Here is a 21519-nt window from a genome sequence, read left to right as displayed (position 1 = left end):
ACCAAATATTCTCTAGAACCATAAAAATTGGGTATTAAATTTACTTAGGCTATGACTACTTTTTGAGTTGGGGTGTAATTTCCAGCTCAAGGACACATACCTGTACTAGCTCTGATGGAGTTAGCATGCTAAAAATAGAAGTGCATTTGTGGCAGTGCAAGTGGTGGGAGGGATTATCCACCCGAGTACATACCTAGCATCTCAAACAGGATCAAACTGGGAGCAGCTAGCCCCTCCCACCGCTTGCACTGCTTCGGCTACACTCTAATTTTAGCATGCTAGCTCAATCAGAGCTATCATGGGTATGTCTCCTCGAACTGGAAGTTACACCTGCAGCTCGAAGTGTAGACATACCCATAGATTGTAAGCCCTTGTGTCAGGAACTGTCTTTTTGTTCTGTGTTTGTACAGTGCGTAGCTAGCACAAACAGATCCTAGTCCATGACTAAGACTCCTCAGAGCTATTGCAATACAGATATTTAATTACAGTAATAATAATACCATTTCTTATATTGTTCTTTGGCTAAAACCCAGAAGTATTTAAGGGTTAACATTGTTGCTCAATCAGAAAGAATGTTTGGCAATAAGAAGAAGCCTGGATTAATGATAGAAAAGAATTCTTAGCATTTTATAGCTGTGGGTATTCGAGAGGAGACATGGCTAATGATCAACTAAAAAGGTATTTGCAGCTGTGGTGTTACCTCTGCTCGTATAATACTAACATTAATCAAGCTTTTCCATGCAGCTTTGCAGTTCATTCCATTTTTCACTCTGTCCTGCATATAAAAACAGAGCTCATCCCCTAATATATTGTTCCAAAGATCATAGCTCTGTGTCGCAGAAAACCATCAAACCTTATTGATTTCTAAAAACTGCATTTTTCTGTGTTGTGAATCAAACCTGAACGGCAATTCTTTACCAAAAATAGCTTTACCTTAAAGAAAAACTTCCCCTGTTGTTTGTTTCTGCCCAAGAGTCTAAACATCCGCAGGCTGTGAAACACTTATCACCATGAATTAACTGGGAACATATTTTATTGAAGTTTTGAATTATTTCTAGGGCTAGTTCTGGAGTCGGCCATCTTGCTGAAAGACAATGGCAGTCCTCGAAACCCATGTCCTAGCTCACGGGTGGCCACCCTGAGCCTGAGAAGGAGCCAGAATTTACCAATGTACATTGCCAAAGAGCCACAGTAATACATCAGCAGCCCCTCATTAGCTCCCCCTCTTCCCCCACTCCCAGCACCTCCCACCCACTGACAGTCCCCCAGTCAGCGCCTCTCACTCTCTCCCCACACCTCCCAATCAGTTGTTTTGTAGCATGCAGGAAGCTCTGGGGATGGGGGAGGAGCAAAGGCATGGCAGGCTCAGGGGAAGGGGTGGAGTGGGGGCAGGGCCTGTGGCAGAGCCAGGGGTTGAGCAATGAGCACCCTCCGGCACACTGGAAAGTTGGTGCCTTTAGCTCCAGCCCTGGAGTCGGTGCCTATACAAGGAGCCGCATATTAACTTCTGAAGAGCCGCATGTGGCTCCGGAGCCACAGACCACCCCGTCCTAGCTGTTTTAGAATTGGCTTAGCAGTCAGATGAAATACTTTAATAGTCACAAAATAAACATTTTGTGTACTAGGTGTTTTAAAGATGGTCAGGCTGCTCTAAATAATAAAATCCAGTGAGTCTCACTTTCTTATCAAATACGATATTCTAAATTCCTCAAATAAATAAATAAATAACCTGAGGTGTAACTTTTGGAAACAAGTACCCTTGTAATCTTTGTTTAAATGAGCCTCGGCCCTTGTTGCATGACAGTATCACCTTCCAGCTCATGCCATACATAATTATGGGCCCAGTCCTGCACATTCTTGCTCTTGGACATGGTGACTGAAATCAGTGGGGCTACTCATGGTAGTAAAGTTAAGCATGTGCCTATGTTATAACAGGATCAGAACCATAGACCTGGATTGTCAAAGGTATTTAGGCACCTAAATGTGGAGGTAGGCATCTAGTGGGATTTTCAAAATCACCTAGGTACCTAACACCTGTGAAATCCCCTGTGGTTCTACTCAGAGTAAGCAGCATGTACCCAAACAGCTGAGATAACACTGCACTGCAGAAGCCTGTCACCAGATCGGGAATGGATAGCAGTGACATATGAACATGAGGTTCTAACCTCAGACACACTTGTAGCCCTATGCTGGGAGGATCTTACCTACCTCTCACAGATACCGTTTTTACACATTAGCAATTCTTTTACCGCTTATCATGCCAATAGAGTCTCACTGAACTAAAAACAATGAGGAGTCCTTGTGGCACCTTAGAGACTAACAAATTTATTTGGGCATAAGCTTTCGTGGACTAGAACCCACTTCATTGGATGCATGAAGTGAAAAATACAGGAGCAGGTATAAATAAATGAACGGATAAGGGTTGCTTTACCAAGTGTGAGGTCAGTCTAATGAGATAAATCAATTAACAGCAGGATACCAAGGGAGGAAAAACAACTTTTGAAGTGGTAAGAGAGTGGCCCATTACAGACAGTTGACAAGAAGGTGTGAGTGCCAACTTTGTCCACATATCTATTCCGGGGACACCATCATAGGACCTAACCACATCAGCCATATCATCCGGGGCTCGTTCACCTGCACATCCACCAATGTGGTATATGCCATCATGTGCCAGCAATACCCCTCTGCCATGTACATTGGCCAAACCGGACAGTCTCTACGCAAAAGAATAAATGGACATAAATCTGACATCAGGAATCATAACATTTAAAAACCAGTAGGAGAACACTTCAGTCTCTCTGATCACTCAATAACAGACCTAAAAGTGGCAATTCTTCAACAAAAAAACTTCAAAAACAGACTCCAACGTGAAGCTGCAGAACTGGAATTAATTTGCAAACTGGATACCATCAGATTAGGCCTGAATAAAGACTGGGAGTGGTTGGGTCATTACAACATCTAAGATTAATTTCCCCAATACTAATTTCTCCCTACTGTTACTCACACCTTCTTGTCAACTGTCTGTAATGGGCCACTCTCTTACCACTTCAAAAGCTATTTTTCCTCCCTTAGTATCCTGCTGGTAATTGATTTATCTCGTTAGACTGACCTCACACTTTGTAAAGCAACCCCCATGCTTTCATGTATTTATACCTGCTCCTGTATTTTTCACTTCATGCATCCGATGAAGTGGGTTCTAGCCCACAAAAGCTTATGCCCAAATAAATTTGTTAGTCTCAAAGGTGCCACAAGGACTCCTCGTTGTTTTTGCTGATACAGACTAACACGGCTACCACTCTGAAACCTGTCACTGAACTAAATGAGCCTGAGCTCAGATCATTCACTTTCTTATTCTCTCTGTAAGGTGCTGTGCACACCTCTGGCACCATAAAGAAATGTTAAATAAGGATAATACAATTATTGCTCTTCTTTTTCTTTTCTTTTACTACTTTCATGTTTTTTTTATGTGCAATATGTTTATGCAATAAAATATGTACCAATCTAAATCCCAGGTTAGAAGTTCTGAGGGCACTCGTATGTTCAATACAGATTTTTAAAAATTTTTAAATATATAATATATAGAGCAAATGTTAATTTTCAAACCAAAGGATTAAAAGGAAAACAAATTAAAATATTGTTACCCTTCTAAAACAGAGAGGGGAGAAACTCGCTGGTTTAATATGCTTTTAAATAGACCTTGTTGGCAAAATTCCTTTACTTTTCTCTTAAATGCAGGGAGTTTGACTAAATAGACACTGAATTTTTACGATTGATTTAATAAACACCTGAAATTTAAGAATTATGAACAAGGGATGATTCCTTTTTAGTGTTACAAATGTGATATATTATAAAAGTCTTTCAGGCAGTCATGAGATTGCTCTGTTAAAGCAAAGCAGGGGTGGGCAAACTACGGTCCATGGGCCACATCCGGCTCTCCAGACGTTTTAATCCGGCCTTGAGCTCCCACTGGGGAGCAGGGTCAGGGGCTTGTCCCGCTCCACACAGCTCCCAGAAGCAGCGGCATGTCCCCCCTCCGGCTCCTATGCATAGGGGCAGCCACAGGGCTCCGCACGCTGCCCCCACCACAAGTGCCGCCCTTGCAGCTCCCAATGGTCAGGAACCACAGCCAATGGGAGCTGCAGGGGTGGTGCCTGTGGATGGGGCAGCACACAGAGCGGCCTGTCTGCGCCTCCCTGTAGGAGACAAAGGAGGGACATACTGCTGCTTCTAGGAGCTGCTTAAGGTAAGAGCCTGCATCCCAACCCTCTCCCATGACACTGCCCCCTCTTGATCCCCCTCCCACCCTCTGAACCCCTCAGTCCCTGCCCAGAGCACCGTCCTGCACCCCCAAACCCTCATCCCCAGCCCCACACCAGAGCCCACACCTCCAACCGGAGCCCTCATCCCTCTCTGTACCTGTCAACGCCCAATTTCGTGAGCATTCATGGCCCGCCATACAATTTCCACACCCAGATGTGGCCCTCGGGCCAAAAAGTTTGCCCACCCCTGTTATAAAGAGTGCCTTTATTGCTTCATAATGTATTTCAAGGGGATTAGTGCAACAGTGCTGGTTAATGCTAACCATCAGACAGAGAAAATAGTGGGAATGTGGGATCATTGTTCAATATGCACACAAGTAACATGCAGCCCATTTATTGATTTTGAGAGTTTTTCTTTTTTAGATAGTGATTTCCCGTTCAGAAGCTACTCCACCACATGTGAATTTTCCTCTGGACTCCCACCCAGTCTCCCCACAAGTTATTATTGACCATTCATTAGTAGCAGATGGCTATACTCTGGTTGTCACCGGAATGAAGGTGAGTGGTTCATAATCTAATCATGCTTTGTATTATGTAAACCTACATTCATAGTATCAGCTTTACATAAGAGTGGTTAGTCAGTACAGTATTTTGAGTTCTCATAACATGCAACCTTTGCATCCTTTCCAGTCTCTTGGGTATGTTGTTTGTTTCCTCAAAAGCTTTTTTTTTTTTTCCTATTAAACCAACAAGTAAATTAACATTGAGAAATGTGCAAATAATGTGAGAATTGTGATAGAAACCGACAAAAAGCCAGGAAATGCAAATTTAAGGCTGACACCCTGTCCTTAATTCAAGCTCTTGTGAAGAAAAATACACAATGGCTTGAGTAAAGAATAGTGTTTAGAATTTCCTGGTCTTTGTAGATTGGTATTGTAACATTATAACACTATTTAAATAGGGGGTTTGTGGGTGTTTAAAACCAGGGTCACAATTCATATTAAGATTACATTTAGCAATAGCTTGTCAAAGATTAATGAATGATTGATTAATAGATTATATAAGTATGTTACTGGCATGAGTACTATGTATTATAAATGGTTGAAAGCACATCAGCAAAAGATGTTATAGATGATTATAAGACATGGTTATAGGCAACCTCTTGACCTGTTGAATTCTCTAACAATCTATAAGAATTGATTAACCATTTATTGAAATATCCATTAATCGTTTACTAATCCTTTAAGAATTACGGTAGATATAAATGTAACCTTAAAACAAAGTATGATCAAAATAGGCTTAAATGTGGCATGGAAATATGGTGAAGTAACTGTATATTAATGAAAGTCATAAAATGAAAACCCCTTGAGGAGCATCTTTGCTCTAAAGCTCTTAACATGGGTTACAGATAACAAGTAAGCTTCACAACATACCTGTGAAGTAGGTGTTATGTTCATTTTACAAATGAGTAAACTGATTTACACTGGCTGATTTTTCAAGTGAGTTAATGCAGAGCTGGGAGACAAAACCAGGTGTTCTCCTGATGCTCTGTCCAAGTTCTAATCACAAGACGGTAACCCCTCTTTGTAAGCAAAGGCTGTTTGTTGTGACTATCGATATTATCAGTATGGCTTTAGGGTTTAAGAGTGAATTTAGGAATGTGCCAATTAAATTACCGTATATACTCATTCATAAGCCGAATAGTTTTGGTAAAAAAGTGACGCATCAAAGAGCAGGGGTCAGCTTATAAACGGGTCTACACCAAAATTTGATGATTTTAAANGGAATCTTGGTTATCTATTGATAAGAGAATTATACACAGATTTTTACAAAAGTATCTTAACTAGCAAGGAGAAACTCCTTATTTACGCGAAGTATGATGATGTTACTCTGGTTTCAAATGTGAAAATTACTCCTCTACTGTAGTTTAGTTCAGTAATTAGAAGATCTGATAAGTGCCGTATATACTTGTTCATTAGCCTGTTCGTTTATAAGCCGACCCCCACAAAATGGATAGGTAAAAATAGCAAAAACTGTATGACCCTTTCATAAGCCAACCCTATATTTCAGGGGTTGGAAAACTTTGGCTCCCGGCCCATCAGGGTAAGCCGCTGGCGGGTCAGAATGTTTTGTTTACCTGGAGTGTCTGCAGGCCTGGAGCCCCTCTGCTCCCAGTGGCCGCGGTTCACCGTTCCCAGCCAATGGGGCTTCCCGCAGCTCCCATTGGCTGGGACGGCGAACCGCGGCCACAGGGAACTGAGGGGCTCCTGGCCTGCAGACACTCCAAGTAAACAAAACATTCTGACCCGCCAGCGGCTTACCCTGATGGGCCGGGAGCCAAAGTTTTCCAACCCCTGAAATATAGGGTTGGCTTATGAAAGGGTCATACAGTTTTTGCTATTTTTACCTATCCATTTTGTGGGGGTCGGCTTATAAACGAACAGGCTAATGAACGAGTATATACGGCACTTATCAGATCTTCTAATTACTGAACTAAACTACAGTAGAGGAGTAATTTTCACATTTGAAACCAGAGTAACATCATCATACTTCGCGTAAATAAGGAGTTTCTCCTTGCTAGTTAAGATACTTTTGTAAAAATCTGTGTATAATTCTCTTATCAATAGATAACCAAGATTCCCTTGAATGGACCAGGCTGTGATCACTTTAAGTCCTGCAGTCAGTGTCTTTCAGCACCTCCTTTCATGCAGTGTGGCTGGTGTAGTGATCGTTGTGTGAGGTCCTGGGAGTGTGTTAAAGGGATGTGGACCCAGGAGACATGTTTGCCGAGAGTTTATGAGGTAAAAAAAATTCCCCCAAAATTTATCTCAGAGGTAGGACTGCACATGTATTTCAAGCATACCTGTCCAACAGAATGTACCTGAGGCCTCTTGAGCCTTCTGAGCCCTGGAAGTCTGCAGATGCTAGCTTTGCAGCTAGCCAGCCTATGCAGTAAAAAGGGCAAGCTGTCTTTTCCTCTTACAAAATCTCAGAGCTTTTCAAAACCAGGAGTCACAGAGCAGTGTGATGAAAAGAATTTGTGTTAATGTAATTGTTTATTCCTGTTTATGCTGCATTCCAACAGTCTCAGGATTGGTGGTGTCATCGCATTAGGATCTGTATAAAGATATAGGAAGGCATGGCCCTGCCCCAAAGAGCTTACAGTGTCTGAATGCAAATTACACATGGACTACAACCAAATAGATAAAATTTTAATATACATTTTTTCTCTTTTTTAAATTATGATAAATAAAGTTTCCACTGTCTTTACCTTACCCTCAGCCTGCTGACCTCATGTAAATAAATTCCCCATATTCTGTGCTCCACCGCTCTCCCATTCTGGATTTGTCCCTCTGCTTGGGATCTGTGGAAGAAGCCTTGGTCTTCAATAACTACCATTTATTGTCTCAAATGTGGAACTGGGTCAGGGTTTCAACTGATCTGTTTGTGATTTAAAAAAAGGAAATTCCCTTCACCTGGTGGGGAGAAGGAGGGCAAGTCAGCTCTCAAAGCCTTCCTCATAGGGAGAATGGGTAGGAAGACTCTTCCTGGTCACAGCTGCTGGAGACGATATGGAGGAGTTCCCCATCCCATATCACATTTTGATGGATGGCTCTGTCTCTTCTTCCCTCCCACTACCCCTGCTGCTTTTTGGTTTGTGGCACTGATGGGAGAGAAAGGGAACATCTTTGGCCTGATGGCATCCTCTCTCTTCCCTACCTAATTTCTGTAACAGCTCTTCCAACCAAGGAGACATCTTTAGGCCAGGTGCCTTTTCAAACATCTCCCCAGCCTTGACAGTTTCTTGAGTGTCATTCCCATAAGCCTGGTTGCCATGTGCATGGCCCTGGGGCAGGGCAGAGTCTGTGGCTCTGTCCCTGGGAAAGAGGACAGCTGAAGGCCGCTTTCAGTTTTAGAAGACCCCATAAATGTTAAAAAGTATTCAAGAGCAAAATTACACTGATAATCAAAGAGCCCACTAGCTCGTTGCTGTTTTCATTTAGCTATGATTAAGGCAAGATTTGTATTGGCTGACTGTGCATTTAACCAAATCATTTTGTGTTAAGTGTGACACAATTATGAAGGCCTTGTTTCATGGAGCAGTTAATACACTAGTAAATGGAGCGGAGAACACGCATAAAACGTGCTTGTAGCATTTATAGCCATTATTTTTACTGATGTATACAGTGTTAAATTCTTATTCCTTTTGCACATCTGAACTTATAAATAGGGATGAAACTTGAAAGACTAAGCACAAAGAGAGAGACACTTTTTAAAAGAAATAATATTTCATAATATTAGGATTATGAATACCAAAATGATGATGGCACTGCTTCTCCACTGTCTTGTGCAGTCATTTACATCTGTGCAAAGGGCTGTAAAATAAGAACGAGAATGTTTTACACTCACTTTGTACAAGTGCACAACATTCTATGACCTGTGCTATACAGGCCAGACTAGATGATCTAATGACCCTTCTGGCCTTAAAAATCTATGAATTTGTGAATCACACATGTACATGGGTGCATAACACTGGATACAAGGCAGTGGAGAATCAAGCCCAGAGAGTCTCCATTGCCATCATAATTAAATATATACATATGATGTTTCTACTGTTCAAAGCTATATAACATAGCTTATTTTGTGTGTAGGTTCTGATTTTCAGATATGCTGAGCATGTACATTGACTTCATACAGAGTTGAGTGTACTGAGCCATTCTTAAAACCTCTCCTGGAGAGCCCAGTTCTGCAATCCTTATATTGAGTAGTGCTGACTCATGAAGGTAATCTCTCTGAGTTCAATGCAATGATTCCTCTCAATAAAGTATTTCTCAGTACAAGTAGGGATTGCAGGATTGGACCTCTACAACTTTAAAGAGTGCAAGATCTCCTACATTTTTTCATACTTATTTATAATTTAGTACCCTGTGTTCAAATGTGTGTGTGTGTGTATATATATTTTAAATTTCAGTAAATATGTGGCAATGATTGATCTTTAAAGTGACTCTCCTAAAGATTTGCATTTCAGCATGCACAAGTTTGTGAAACTTGTTCCTAGAAGGCTTGGGAGGAAAATAATGCAGCTAAGTGCTTAATTCCCTGTGGATTGCTAGCTGTTAAGGCAAATTTCTTGCTCTGCTTGACCATGACATTTAACATTATTACTCAAAAAAATATTTTAAACATATTATTAATCTTTTTCTGTTCTATCTTTAAACCCATGTGCCTAAAATACAAGAGCTAAGCATGTTTTGTTCCTAACAAATGGAGGAAACTTGCTTTGCATGATATTTGACATTCAATCCTAAAATCCCACAAAAAGTAAGTGAGATTTCAGGGAGGCAGAGGGTGTAAATATGTTATATGATATCTTTCACCTGAAGCAGATGCAAGAGATGCTTTGAGGGCCTGATCCAAAGCCCACTGAAGTCAATGGTAAGACTCCTGTTGACTTCAGTGGGATTTGGATCAGGCTCTGAAAAAATCTTTCCCAGTGTATTCCACAGCGTTTTATTCAATGAAAAATCTACTAGGGGATTTTCTCCTTGTAGAGAGGAGGAAAGGAGTCCAATATTTTTCCACTGGAGCCTTGTAGATCTCCCAGTTGTTGCCCCGTTGCTTTAAATATCCCAGCTCTTTACTTGAAGTTTTGGGTCACAGTGACCACTCTCCCAGCTGGAGAGGTCTCAGCAGAATTCTTGCACTCCAAACTGCTGCTTTCCAAACATTCTCTAAATGGTAAAAACAGACGGAATCCCTCCATCGTGCCATATAGAAAAACAAGCTAGCTGTTGGTGAGACAAACAACTCCAATTCTCACAGACAGGGTTTCTCTGAACACTCAACTGTTTGGCACCGTACACCTATCGAAATGCTTTGCAATTATTGCTTATGCCAACAAATAAGTGCATTTTCTCAGCTTGGACACACAGTGCTAAATCAAATCTGGGAGTCTTGGATGGGTCTCATCAGAGATAACTTGGTAATGGAACAAATTGCAATGCTCTATTTGTGGAATTCAGGTCACTGTGGCAGGTGAACTGCACAGGAGAAAAAAATAGGGTTGTGTCCAATCTTGCTTGTTTACTGTGTATAAAGAAGCCCTGAGAGGTTTTGTTGCTGTTTTTAAACAGGGTGGCTTTTTATCTTAGAAATATCAAGAATGTCAGGCCTTTTGTTCCCTGTTTAATAGGAGGACACATTCAAGGTTTCAGATGTGCATTGTGAGCTTTCTTGTCCCTTAATTGAAGGGATGGAGCTGTTGAATCTTTAACATCTTTTCTTCCAACAGTTTATAGGGCATTTGAGTTAAACATGTTGGCTGTTAAAACCAAGTGAAAAAACTGAGTTTTAAATTTTCTGCTTAAAAATCACTTCTGCTCTCATTTTAAGGCCTGATCCAAAGCCCAGGAAAGATGATGGAAAGACTGCCTTTGACTTAAAAGGGCTTTGGATCAAGCCGTGAATTGGGTTTCATTGTTGTTATCTGTGATGTTTTCTTACTCCTACTACTTCTCCACTCGTTCCATAAATTCTTCTAATTAAAACAGGTAGACAAGTCCTGAGTCCTGTTTAGAACTGTTTGTTTTTTGTTTTCTTTTGTTAACACCTAAGTAATGCAAATGCACTATGAAGAGTTCGCAGAAAAGACCTGTTTGTTAACACCCTTCAGAAGGCTTACAATTCAGTTTCCGTGAGTCCTCCAAGAAAAAGTCTGGAAAACAAGGCTGGACTCTTGATATATTTAAGGTATAAAACAAACAGAATAAAAATAAATAAATGAATTAAAACTCATTTCAAGCCTTTTCATTCAACTTAAAGAATCACACAAGATCAGAAACTTTTTTTATCCTTTAATATCCACTTCTAAAACTTATCTTTTAAGCTTGTTTTGCAGGATGTAATGGCTAGATTTGTTATCCCTTGATTCAGGTCATCCCCCAGCATACATTATATGGCTGATGTCACATCCTACCTTTGAGGAATAAGGCAATTTGAGAGGGGTCAGGTAAGTCCCTTCGCTTACAATATTGCATAGTTTTGTAAAGTTTGCTTTTAATTTCCTTATTTGATAGCTGACTGGCTACAAATAGGGATATTCAAATGGTACGGACCTGTGCATTATTGTTCAGACAATGGGATTTACCTCACCCCTACAAAACAATTTCATTCCCTGGTAGGGCTCCAAGGTGAGTGTTACCCCAAAGGCAGAGTGCATGCTGAGTTACATGGAGCAGGGGCAATGATACAAAGTCAGTCTCTTTGGGGACCTAGAAACAAAAAACAAATAAGGAAAATGTAACTCTGAGAACCAGTGAACACAAACTCTTTATGGCCTAGTTCCCCATACTGTAGAAGGTGTAATACTGGCTGTAGTATAATGTGCTGAGTGGCTATGTGGGCATCTCTGTTTTGCTCTTACTCCAGTCCCCCAACCCTTGGAGAGGTCCCCTGTGCTTTGCTCAGTCACAACCTGATTCAAAGCCTGTTGAAGTCAATGGAAAGACTCCCACTGCTTTCAATGAGCTTCTGCTGGTTTTTGATGACAGTAGTAAGTTTCACTGTATAGAATATACGATATAATTCCTGGGAAGTATTTCTCAATAGCTTTTTACCTACAGTATCATTTTTGAGATTCTTCATGTATAGCTACTAGGAGAGTTGAAAGGAAATGAGCCTGTCTTACTGGATTTTAGATGAAATAATAGCCACATAGTTCTTAAGCAGTTTTCTTTCAGCTTGAGAGTGTAGAAATAGAGTTTATGAAAGGCACAATTGTATTGGATTTTAAGGGCAAATATGCTATCACTAGGAGCATTAAGCCAAAGACATTTAAGTACCATGATCACAAGTGTAAGTTAAATCTTTTGTTCCCTGTTGATTATCTGGCAGTGACTGGAATGTTTGCAAACTTAGGCAGTATTGTTAAAAGCCCACATCAACCCTAAACCCCTGTGTCTTTCATTGGCAGTGCTTTGCTGAATACCTTAACTGAGGTTTGTACAACTTCTATAGTGTTCCTACATTTTTCCCACCATTGTTCTATTTTACAACACAATTTACAATATATAGAAAAAAAGCATTTCCTTTTTAGATTGTCAGTATGTTGCCGAGAGGTAGTTTATTTTTAACTCAGAATTAGAAGTAACCAAATGTAACAGATTTTAGTCAAAGAATAGTAGAAGTCTTATTAACTTTGTAACTGCCAAAGCAATATCTGATTAGGACGTCTTTGAAGCTGCTCCATTGTGCATACCTGCCCTTTCATCAAACTAACAAAAAAGTTACATGGTCATTTTTGGATTCTTTTGTTCAGCATTCAGCTTGTAATAAAATACATACATTGTATGTTTAACATACCAGAAATGGGATGTAAAAGACAAGATCAGGAGGATTAAAAAGATTATTACAATGCACAGCTTGTTCAGTGCCCCTAAACACTATCCCTCAGAGCTTTCTAGCAAAGGTTTTGTTATTTATTGCTACTGTCTGAGGAAGCCCATAATGTAATGAATGAAAGGTGATGAACAATTAAGATAAATGGTAGGGTACCATCTACCAGATGAAGTGCTTCTATAAAACTATTCTTCTCCTTTGCACATTATGTAAAATTCATCTGAAGTTCTAGCAAAACTGATATAACAGTATATGTTTTTCTTATAGATTGTCCCAAGGAGCGCTCCATTAGAAGGCGGAACAAGACTTACAGTGTGTGGCTGGGACTTTGGATTCAACAAAAATAATAGATTTGACTTAAAAAATACAGCAGTGCTTATAGGAGGAAAGCCTTGTACTCTGGAAGTAAAAGTCAGCAACAAAAACAAGTAAGATACTTAAAATGCCCTGCATAGTAAATCCATTAGAGTCTTCACTTGCTGGATTGTAGCCCTCCAATAGCATCTGGCTTCCTCCAGTTCCCAGGTTTCAGACCCATACAATAGTATAGAAACAGCATTAGTCTTAGGCAGGGCCGACTTCAGGCACCAGCTGAGCAAGCTAGTGCTTGGGGCGGCAGATTGTACAAGACGGCATTCCGCCCAATCCTAGCACGGCACGGCCGCTTTTTTTTTGTTGTTGTTCCGCTCTGGCCACCCTGTAGGGGGCGGTGGCATGGAAGAGGGGAGTCTTAAGCTCACTGTGGCCAAGACAGAGACATTGATTAGTATCTTGCGGAACTGGCAAATTCTATGAATATTCTCTTTCAGCTGATGACATCTGCCAATATATTGATAAAGCAACCTGCTGTCTCAGGGTCTTGCTAGATACATCACTACCCATCTAGTTCAAGACAGACAATGCCATGTATAGCCGCTGTTGCTATCTTATATATTAAGCTATATTAAGCTACGCAAAGATGTGCTCTTTTCTTTCTAATAGAGATGTCACTGCTATGCCATGATAACCCTGTCTCCTGAATAGTTTAACATGGCAAATAAAACAATGTAAATAAATTAAATTGTCCATATATATATATATAAATATATATATATATATATAAAATGTATTGATGCATATTGCCATCACATTCTAATTTATTTTTTCAGTAAGGTTTAAATTAAAACAAGAAGCTAACAGTTGTACATTTTTGCTGCCTGACAAAATTCAGATGTAAAGGGAAAGTTTTAAAACAAAGTAACCATTACATGTATAAGATGCATTGGTTTTCTGTCACATGCTCAGTGTTTTCAGAAATATAATATTCAATATATCAACATAATTTTCCCTGGCTAAATACAAACACTATAGTGATGTGAAGTTTAGTGTGATACTAAAGAACTACAGTTCATTAGATTGTTATTTCTAAAGTATCCATCACTCAGAGGGATTTATGATTTTTGTTTAGTATGGATGTTGTATTATTATAAGTTCATGTGACTCCATTTTCATACGAAATAGTCAGTCCAGAAAACAAAATAAAAACCATCTTGATCTTTATTTTTCAAAGGCTAGAATGCACTGTTGCTGCTGCAAAGAACCCCAGTTTTAATATAACCAGCAGTGTTTCAAGTGGACATGGCACATCTTCCTTCAACACATTTTCCTATGTGGTAAGCACTCTGATTAAAATTGTAGTGCCAAAAATAATTTAATTATTCATTAAAACAGGAGACAGGATCCTGGACTAGATGGATCATGGATCTGACCCAGCACAACAATTCCTATGTTCCTATTTGCGTCATTATTGCCTCATTAAAGTGCTAAGAATATTATGATTGTATATTTTAATATCCTTTTTTAAAGATATTGAAGCACAATTTAATAAGATAAATTATTATTTTTACCCCTACAGAATCCTGTAATAACAAGTATCTCTCCCACCTATGGTCCCATGTTTGGTGGAACATTATTAACATTATCAGGGAAATACTTAAAGAGTGGAAAATCCAGAGAGATTTATGTTGGTGGGAAACCATGCACCTTAAAAAGGTATTATGTTCACAAGAGTGTGTTTGCTTTGTATTATGAACTGAGTTTGATTAAATGTTTTGGACATACAAAGTAAATGAACCCATCCCCTAATGCTATGTAGAAGTGGCACTGTAGTACATGTGCAGAGTATTTGAATGTGCTAGCTTTCAGTTCTGGTGTAGTCCCTGTGCCCTACAGGTCAGGAGAAGATTTCACCTCTTCTGTAATGTGTACATTTCACTACAGCCCGAGAGGAAATAAAAAGGTGATGACAAGTGATGACAGCTCCTGACTGTATAAGAATTGCACACATCCTATTATTTTTGTCTGCCCCACCCCCATACCAACCCATTTGTTCATCTGGTCCATCTGTTATATCTTATCTTTAAGACTGTAAGACCATTGAGGTATTTTCTATATGTTTGTACAGCATCTAGCACAGTGGGGCCCTGACCTGCTTGAGGCCTCTAAGGCCTCCCCCCTCACCAGGGCTTAGTTGACCCGGTTCTGAGACTGGCTGCTTCAGGTTTTGTTTTGCTGTGTAGACATATTCTAAATGCTACCTCTGTATAATCATTAAATAATAATAGCTATAGGTTTTGGGCTGAGAAATATCATGAAGTTGCTGGCTATTTTGCTAATCTACAATAATAATATTTGTATTATTGTAGTGCTTAGCCCTAGTCATGGACCAGGACCCTGTTGTGCTAGGCGCTGTACAAACACTGATGTTGCAGTTGTTGTTACATACATTGTGCCCAGTCCTATCCTTGGTTAAATGGGTGTGATGCATACTTCAGGTAATAGAAGTTGTACCCATTTTCTTTGGGCAGAATTGAGCTAAATTTTGAGTTTTTCCACATGGTTATGGAGAAACCTAACGGCAAAAACTTACAATCGTGGGACACATGAGAGAGCTGGTCTATGAGTTAATGTACAGGACCCAGAGTCAGGAGGGCTGTATTTCATTCCTGGCTCTGACACTGATTTAATGTACATTCTTGACCAAGTCATTTGAGCTCTCTGAAATTCCATTTCCCAGTCTGTAAAATGGAGATTCTTACCTTGCAGGGAAGCAATTGAATCTAAGGTGCAAAGTATTGTATCATGTATGCTTTTTTTAAATTATGAGAATTGCTCACGCAAAATAATGGCATACCTCCTCTGCAAATATGACTGCAGGAAGTATGAAAAACACTTCAAAATAATGAAAATATTGTTGCCCATCGGGAGCCTGTTTCAGTTTGTTCATGCAATGAGTTTGATTCTCCTCACACTCGTACTTGTTTTACACTAGTGTAACTCCACTGATTTTGGTTAAGTTACTCCTGAGATTCATTGGTGTGAGTGAAAGTGATGAGCCTTACATCCACTGATCTCTCAAACTACTGAATACATAAAGGCACAAGTTGACTCTCCCCTCCTCCCACAGACAAACTCAGATAGCCTCCACTGCAGCCAAATCGCCACCACACAATTACAATATGGTCTTTTGTCCTTATTTTTTTTAGTATTGACCTTTGTTCATTCTTCCTTTACCTTTTGAAAGGCCCTGTGACCTGTGCTGGGTGACGAACAATTATCTTAGGCCACTTCCACATGTACACTATTAGGTGACTTTCAAAGCCTACTCAGTAAAAGCCCTTTGCCTCATTATTAAAGGCTATGGACCAGATCCTCAACTGATGTCAATTAGGAAAGATCCATCAGCTTCAGTGGCGCTACGGCAATTTACTACAGCTAAAGATCTGGCCGTGTGTGGCCATATATATGCAAGGTAGTTGGAATAGGCTTAAAATGCTAACATTCTCCAAGAGCAAAATCCCAGTTTAACTTCACAGAGCCTGTTTTTGGAGGGCCAGGGTCATTATAGAGATTGTACAATGTCAGTCTTTTCTCATCAGAGCAGGACTGGAATGACAAGGATAAGGATATTTCAAAGACTGTTTAGCATAAATGACATTATTGTCTCATCCTCATCTCATGTTTATTTTTGAGGCCCTGATTCTGCAATGTGAATTGCTTGTTTGGACCCCAGTGGCAACTTGTGCTAGTGGATCCTCCTGCAAAATCAGGGCCTAATTTAGGATTGTGTTTTAAACAGATTATGTGATTTGTGATTATTGCAAGACAAGTTCCCTTCTTCTTCTGTAATTTCCTTTCAGTGAATCTGATAGTACTGTAGTGTGTTACACACCTGCACAAAGAATTCCATCGGAATATCCTGTTAAAATGGAGATTGATTTAGCTATTCGAGAAGCTAAGGGTCATTTTACGTACAAGGAAGACCCTATTGTTTTTAAAATTCATCCAGCTAAATCTTTTCTTAGGTGAGTAAACGTGTCTCATAGATACAGGAAAGTAATGAATGGGAGAATGACACCGTTGGGCAAAAATCTATCAAGAGAAATTGGATGTTTTATCTCTAGCTGTCATGCCAATTGCTTCTATTATGGTCTGGTTGCAGAGAACAGATCATTTCCTTAGAAAGGTGAAGGGGTGGATTTTTCTGTCAATTTTTGAACATAATTTAACTTTGCTGCTGCTGAGTGTATCTTCGATGTCCAGCTGAACTACATGCATCTAGCTATTCTGTTCAGCCATTCCATTGATTACAGTGGTAAATAATTTTAACATGACAGTTCAGTAAGATGCAGGGAAGTAAAGGGGCTCTAATGCAGCACAACTCATTCATACATATGTTATATCTGTTTTCACGATAATACTATTTTTGCGCGTGCATACATATAGAGCCCTGCGCAATACAAAATTTATATCTGCATCTGATTCGCGATCCACAAACATGGTCCGCAGATATAAAGCACATATCTGCAGATTTGCAGGGCTGTGCTCAAGATAAATAATAAGTAATAAATAGTATTACTTATTATTTATCTTGAGCACAAACGTCTGTCTGCAAACAAGTCAGCAGTGAAAAAGAAAGCCTTTTTTAAGCTATGCTTTGCAAGCAATGTGTAAAATACGCTAGCAAATACTTAGGAATTTTTTTTATCTTCCTTAAAAATGCACATTCCCTTTTTTTGTTCTGGTGTATCAGAAATTAAATGCAATTATTCAGTTTTTTACATTTTTTTCTCTTTTGTTCCTGTTTGTTTGTTTTTTATCTTGATTGTGAAAGAAACTTAATTCCCAGAAATAAATATCACTACTATAAGCTATATTTCAGCTTGTATTTCCTATTCCGTTTGTATGTCTTTGATTTTGTTTCCATGCTGTAATTTGATCTAAAATATATTTGATTATATGGCTTTTTCTAGAAAATACAATAGTAATGATTCATTTTTAATTTTTACCAGTGGTGGAAGCACAATCACAGTTTATGGAATCAACTTGAATTCAGTGTATCTTCCTCAGATGGTGATCACTGTACCTAAGCTAGGAAAGAACTTCACTGTGGTGAGTCAGCCTCCTGGATGATAAAATATCATATCATCGTAATCTGAATGACTCTGTTCTCTTTGGTCAGCCTGGCTTGTTTGTACCTTGGGGGCTTGATCCTGCCCCCATTGGAGTCAACAGAAGTGTCACAAGGGAATTGGTCCTTGTGAGTAGAACTGGGCCCATTGTCAGAGCAGATAAGCCCAATCCTGCCAATTCAAGGGGGCTAGGCTACAAGTGGGCCTATATAGGGCTGCCAGAGGGCAGGAAATGAGAGAGGGAAGAGAATGGGTGGGACAGGCTGTGTCTAGTTCCCTCGAGCAATGGGCCAGGTGCTCAGGGAAGCAGCCCTGGGGCTACTGCCCCAGGAAAGAAATAGAGGGGACCCCAAATTGGGAAGCTGCCAGGAGAAGGAGGGCCAGAGACCAGTGGAACCTGAAGCTGGGGGAAAGGAGTGAGTTTAAAAGACTGTTTTCTATTATGGTACTTGGTTGGGGTCAGAAAATGAAACTTCCAAAAGGAAACTGGGCATAATAGTGAGTGTTTGGAAGCTGGGGAGAAGCCCCTCCTTGTTACAGGGAGGTTTTCCATTGACTCCGTTGGGAACAGGATCAGACCCGGATTTCATTATCTGCATAATTCTGATTGATTCCGCTACATACAATAAAGCTCAATGATTATTTGAAAACTAGATTTTTTTAAATCTGTTTAGCACTAATAATAATAATAATAATATCTTATAAAGGATGCTATAGAGGAGTTTTGCAATTTGAGAGCAATAAAATAGTGCAAAGTAAATAATTAAATAATAGGGACAGATTATGCTCCCATTGAAGCCAACTGCCAAACTGCCTTTGACTTTAATGGTGTGGGACTGGACCTGTGCTTGAGACATGAGTGATGATTCAACCCAAATTAAATTGCAAGTTAAATTGCAAAGCGCAGTTCAAAAAAGCAAACATAAAGATAAGCACAAATAAGAAATCACATCACGCTTTTTTTTTTTTTTTTTACATTTTAAATTAAATCATTGAAGAAGAATAAAACATTGGAGCCTGTTGCTATGCTCCCTGGGTTTTTGTGCTTCTGTACCGGCCTACCTCCTGTTGAGAGTTTCACTGCCAGTCATTCCGCCACCAGTCTCTGCCCCAAGATTTATTCCTCAAGGCATGTTCCACATTGCAAAGGGAGAAGGGGGGGGAATTAATATTGACAGAGTCAGCACTCATATCCTGCAGGGTGTTACCAGATTTGCCCGTTATTTTGGGGTATGCTCATTTATTCGGGTTACTGTTCTGGGGGAGGAGGAGGTTCTGTAATTCTATCAATATACTGCTTGTATCATGTGTGTTTTCATATGGAGCTCTACTTCTCCCTTATGCAAGTTCCCTTCCAATGGAGCTAACCTACAGGACCTAGATTCCCCAGGCCTGGGTTCCTCCAGCCCCAGAACTGGATGAACACACACACTTACATTAACAAAGCAAGTCTGAGTGGACCGGGTCAATCAGCACTTTCAAGCTGACCCCCTTATATGTCCCTGGACTCAATGGGCTGGATCAAGCAGCACTTTCAAGCTGCCACCCTTATGTGTCCTAGATTCAGCACGTCCCTATCCCCACTCTCACATCACAATTGTACTGGTAGTAACCTACTTGATGAGCAAACCCCACAATATTTTGAGCACTGCAGGGATCTTTACCTTAGGTAAAAGAAGCGTTGCTGCAGAGTAAATGGGGGGAGCTAAAAACACAAAAGAGTAAAGTTCAGCAAGAGAGAGAGAAGCAACCAGCTTAACCACAAAAGTTATTTATTGAATAATAGTGATAACTACACAAGGAGGGTGTGACAAAGTTCCTCCTCTAACTTGGTGGGTCCTGCGCTTATTGGCGGATTTTCTTGCCTCAGAGATTCATCATGTGGGTGGGGAACAGCCCAGAGACCTTCCCCTCTGGAAGAACCCACAGTCCAGGTCAATTGGGAGGTTTGGGGGGAACCCGGGCCAACCCTCTATTCCGGGTTCCAGCCCAGGGCCCTGTGGACTGCAGCTGTCTATAGTGCCTCCTGTAACAGCAGCATGACAGCTACAACTCCCTGGGCTCCTTCCCCATGGCCTCCTCCAAACACTTTCCTTATTCTCACCACAGGACCTTCCTCCTGGTGTCTGGTAACACTTGTGCTCCTCAGTCCTCCAGCAGCACACCCTCTCACTCTCAGCTCCTTGCGCCTCTTGCTCCCAGCTCCCCACATTCTCGCACTACAAACTGAAGTGAGCTCCTTTTAAAACCCAGGTTTAGCCTGCCTTAATTGATTCTAGCAGCTTCTTCTTAATTGGCTCCAGGTGTCCTAATTAGCCTGCCTGCCTTAACTGGTTCTAGCAGGTTCCTGATTACTCTAGTGCAGCCTCTTCTCTGGTCACTCAGGGAACAGAAAACTACTCATCCAGTGACCAGTATATTTGCCCGCTACCAGACTCCTGTACCCCACTGGTCTGGGTCTGTCACATATCCCTCCCCCCTGCTCAACGCCAATGGATTGGGCAGCTTGGGACGCCAGACAATGCACACATGACAAGCCATCGGCGTTGCCATGACGGCTCCCTGCTCTGTGTTGCACACGGAACTGGAAAGGTTGGAAGGATAAGAACCATCTGGTCACCCTTATGTTCTTCTCCTTGTTCCGCTGCATCCATTGAAGAGGGGCATGGTCGGTCACGAGGACAAATCTGCGCCCAAGCAGGTAGTAGCGCAATGTTTCCATGGCCCATTTTACAGCGAGGCATTCTCTCTCCACCACTGCATATTTTTGTTCCCTTGAAAGGAGTTTCTGACTGAGGTATAGAATTGGGTGTTCCTCCTCCCCAACCATCTGTGATAGAATGGCTCCCAACCCTACTTCCGATGCATCCGTCTGCAGGATAAACTCCTTGGTGAAATCAGGGGCTATCAGTACGGGGTTACTGCAGAGGGGAGTCCATAGGTCTGTGAATGCTTCCTCTGCTGCGTCAGACCATCTCACCAGATCAGGTCCACGGGCTTTCACTAGATCTGTCAGAGGGCTTACCCTTGTGGCAAAGTGAGGGATGAATCGTCGGTAATACCCCACCACACCTAGGAACGCCCGGACTTGTTTCTTGCGACTTGGTCGGGGCCAAGTTTGGATGGCCTCTAACTTGTTCACTTGGGGTTTTACCAAACCTTTACCCACAATGTAACCAAGATATTTGGCCGCTGTAAACCCTACAGTGCACTTGGCAGGGTTTGCTGTAAGGCCAGCTCGCCTGAAGGTATTGAGGACTGCTTCCACCTTCTCCAGGTGGGTTTCCCAGTCTGGGGTATGAATGACCACATCGTCCAAGTAGGCAGCAGCATAACTGTTATGCGGGCGTAATAGCTTGTCCATGAGGCACTGGAAGGTAGCTGGGGCCCCATGTAGTCCAAAAGGGAGGACA

At 40.9% G+C, this 21519-nt stretch overlaps 1 protein-coding gene across 1 annotated transcript in view; it reads left to right on the top strand.

The window, feature by feature from the left end:
- Positions 1-4686: 4686 nt before the first annotated feature.
- Positions 4687-21519, top strand: part of MET (MET proto-oncogene, receptor tyrosine kinase) — a gene marked incomplete in the record, with an annotated part of 60741 nt that continues 43908 nt past the window's right edge. Inside the window, 7 exon segments of the mRNA XM_034768909.1 lie at positions 4687-4817; positions 6887-7060; positions 12924-13084; positions 14206-14308; positions 14551-14687; positions 16835-16999; positions 17987-18086. Of these exon segments, the coding sequence (XP_034624800.1) occupies positions 4812-4817; positions 6887-7060; positions 12924-13084; positions 14206-14308; positions 14551-14687; positions 16835-16999; positions 17987-18086 (846 nt within the window).

This window comes from Trachemys scripta, chromosome 1, assembly GCF_013100865.1.
Source record: "Trachemys scripta elegans isolate TJP31775 chromosome 1, CAS_Tse_1.0, whole genome shotgun sequence".
Classification (NCBI taxonomy): Eukaryota; Metazoa; Chordata; order Testudines; family Emydidae; genus Trachemys; species Trachemys scripta.
The sequence above is the reverse complement of the archived record's forward strand: the minus strand, read 5'-3'. Positions and strand labels throughout refer to the sequence as shown.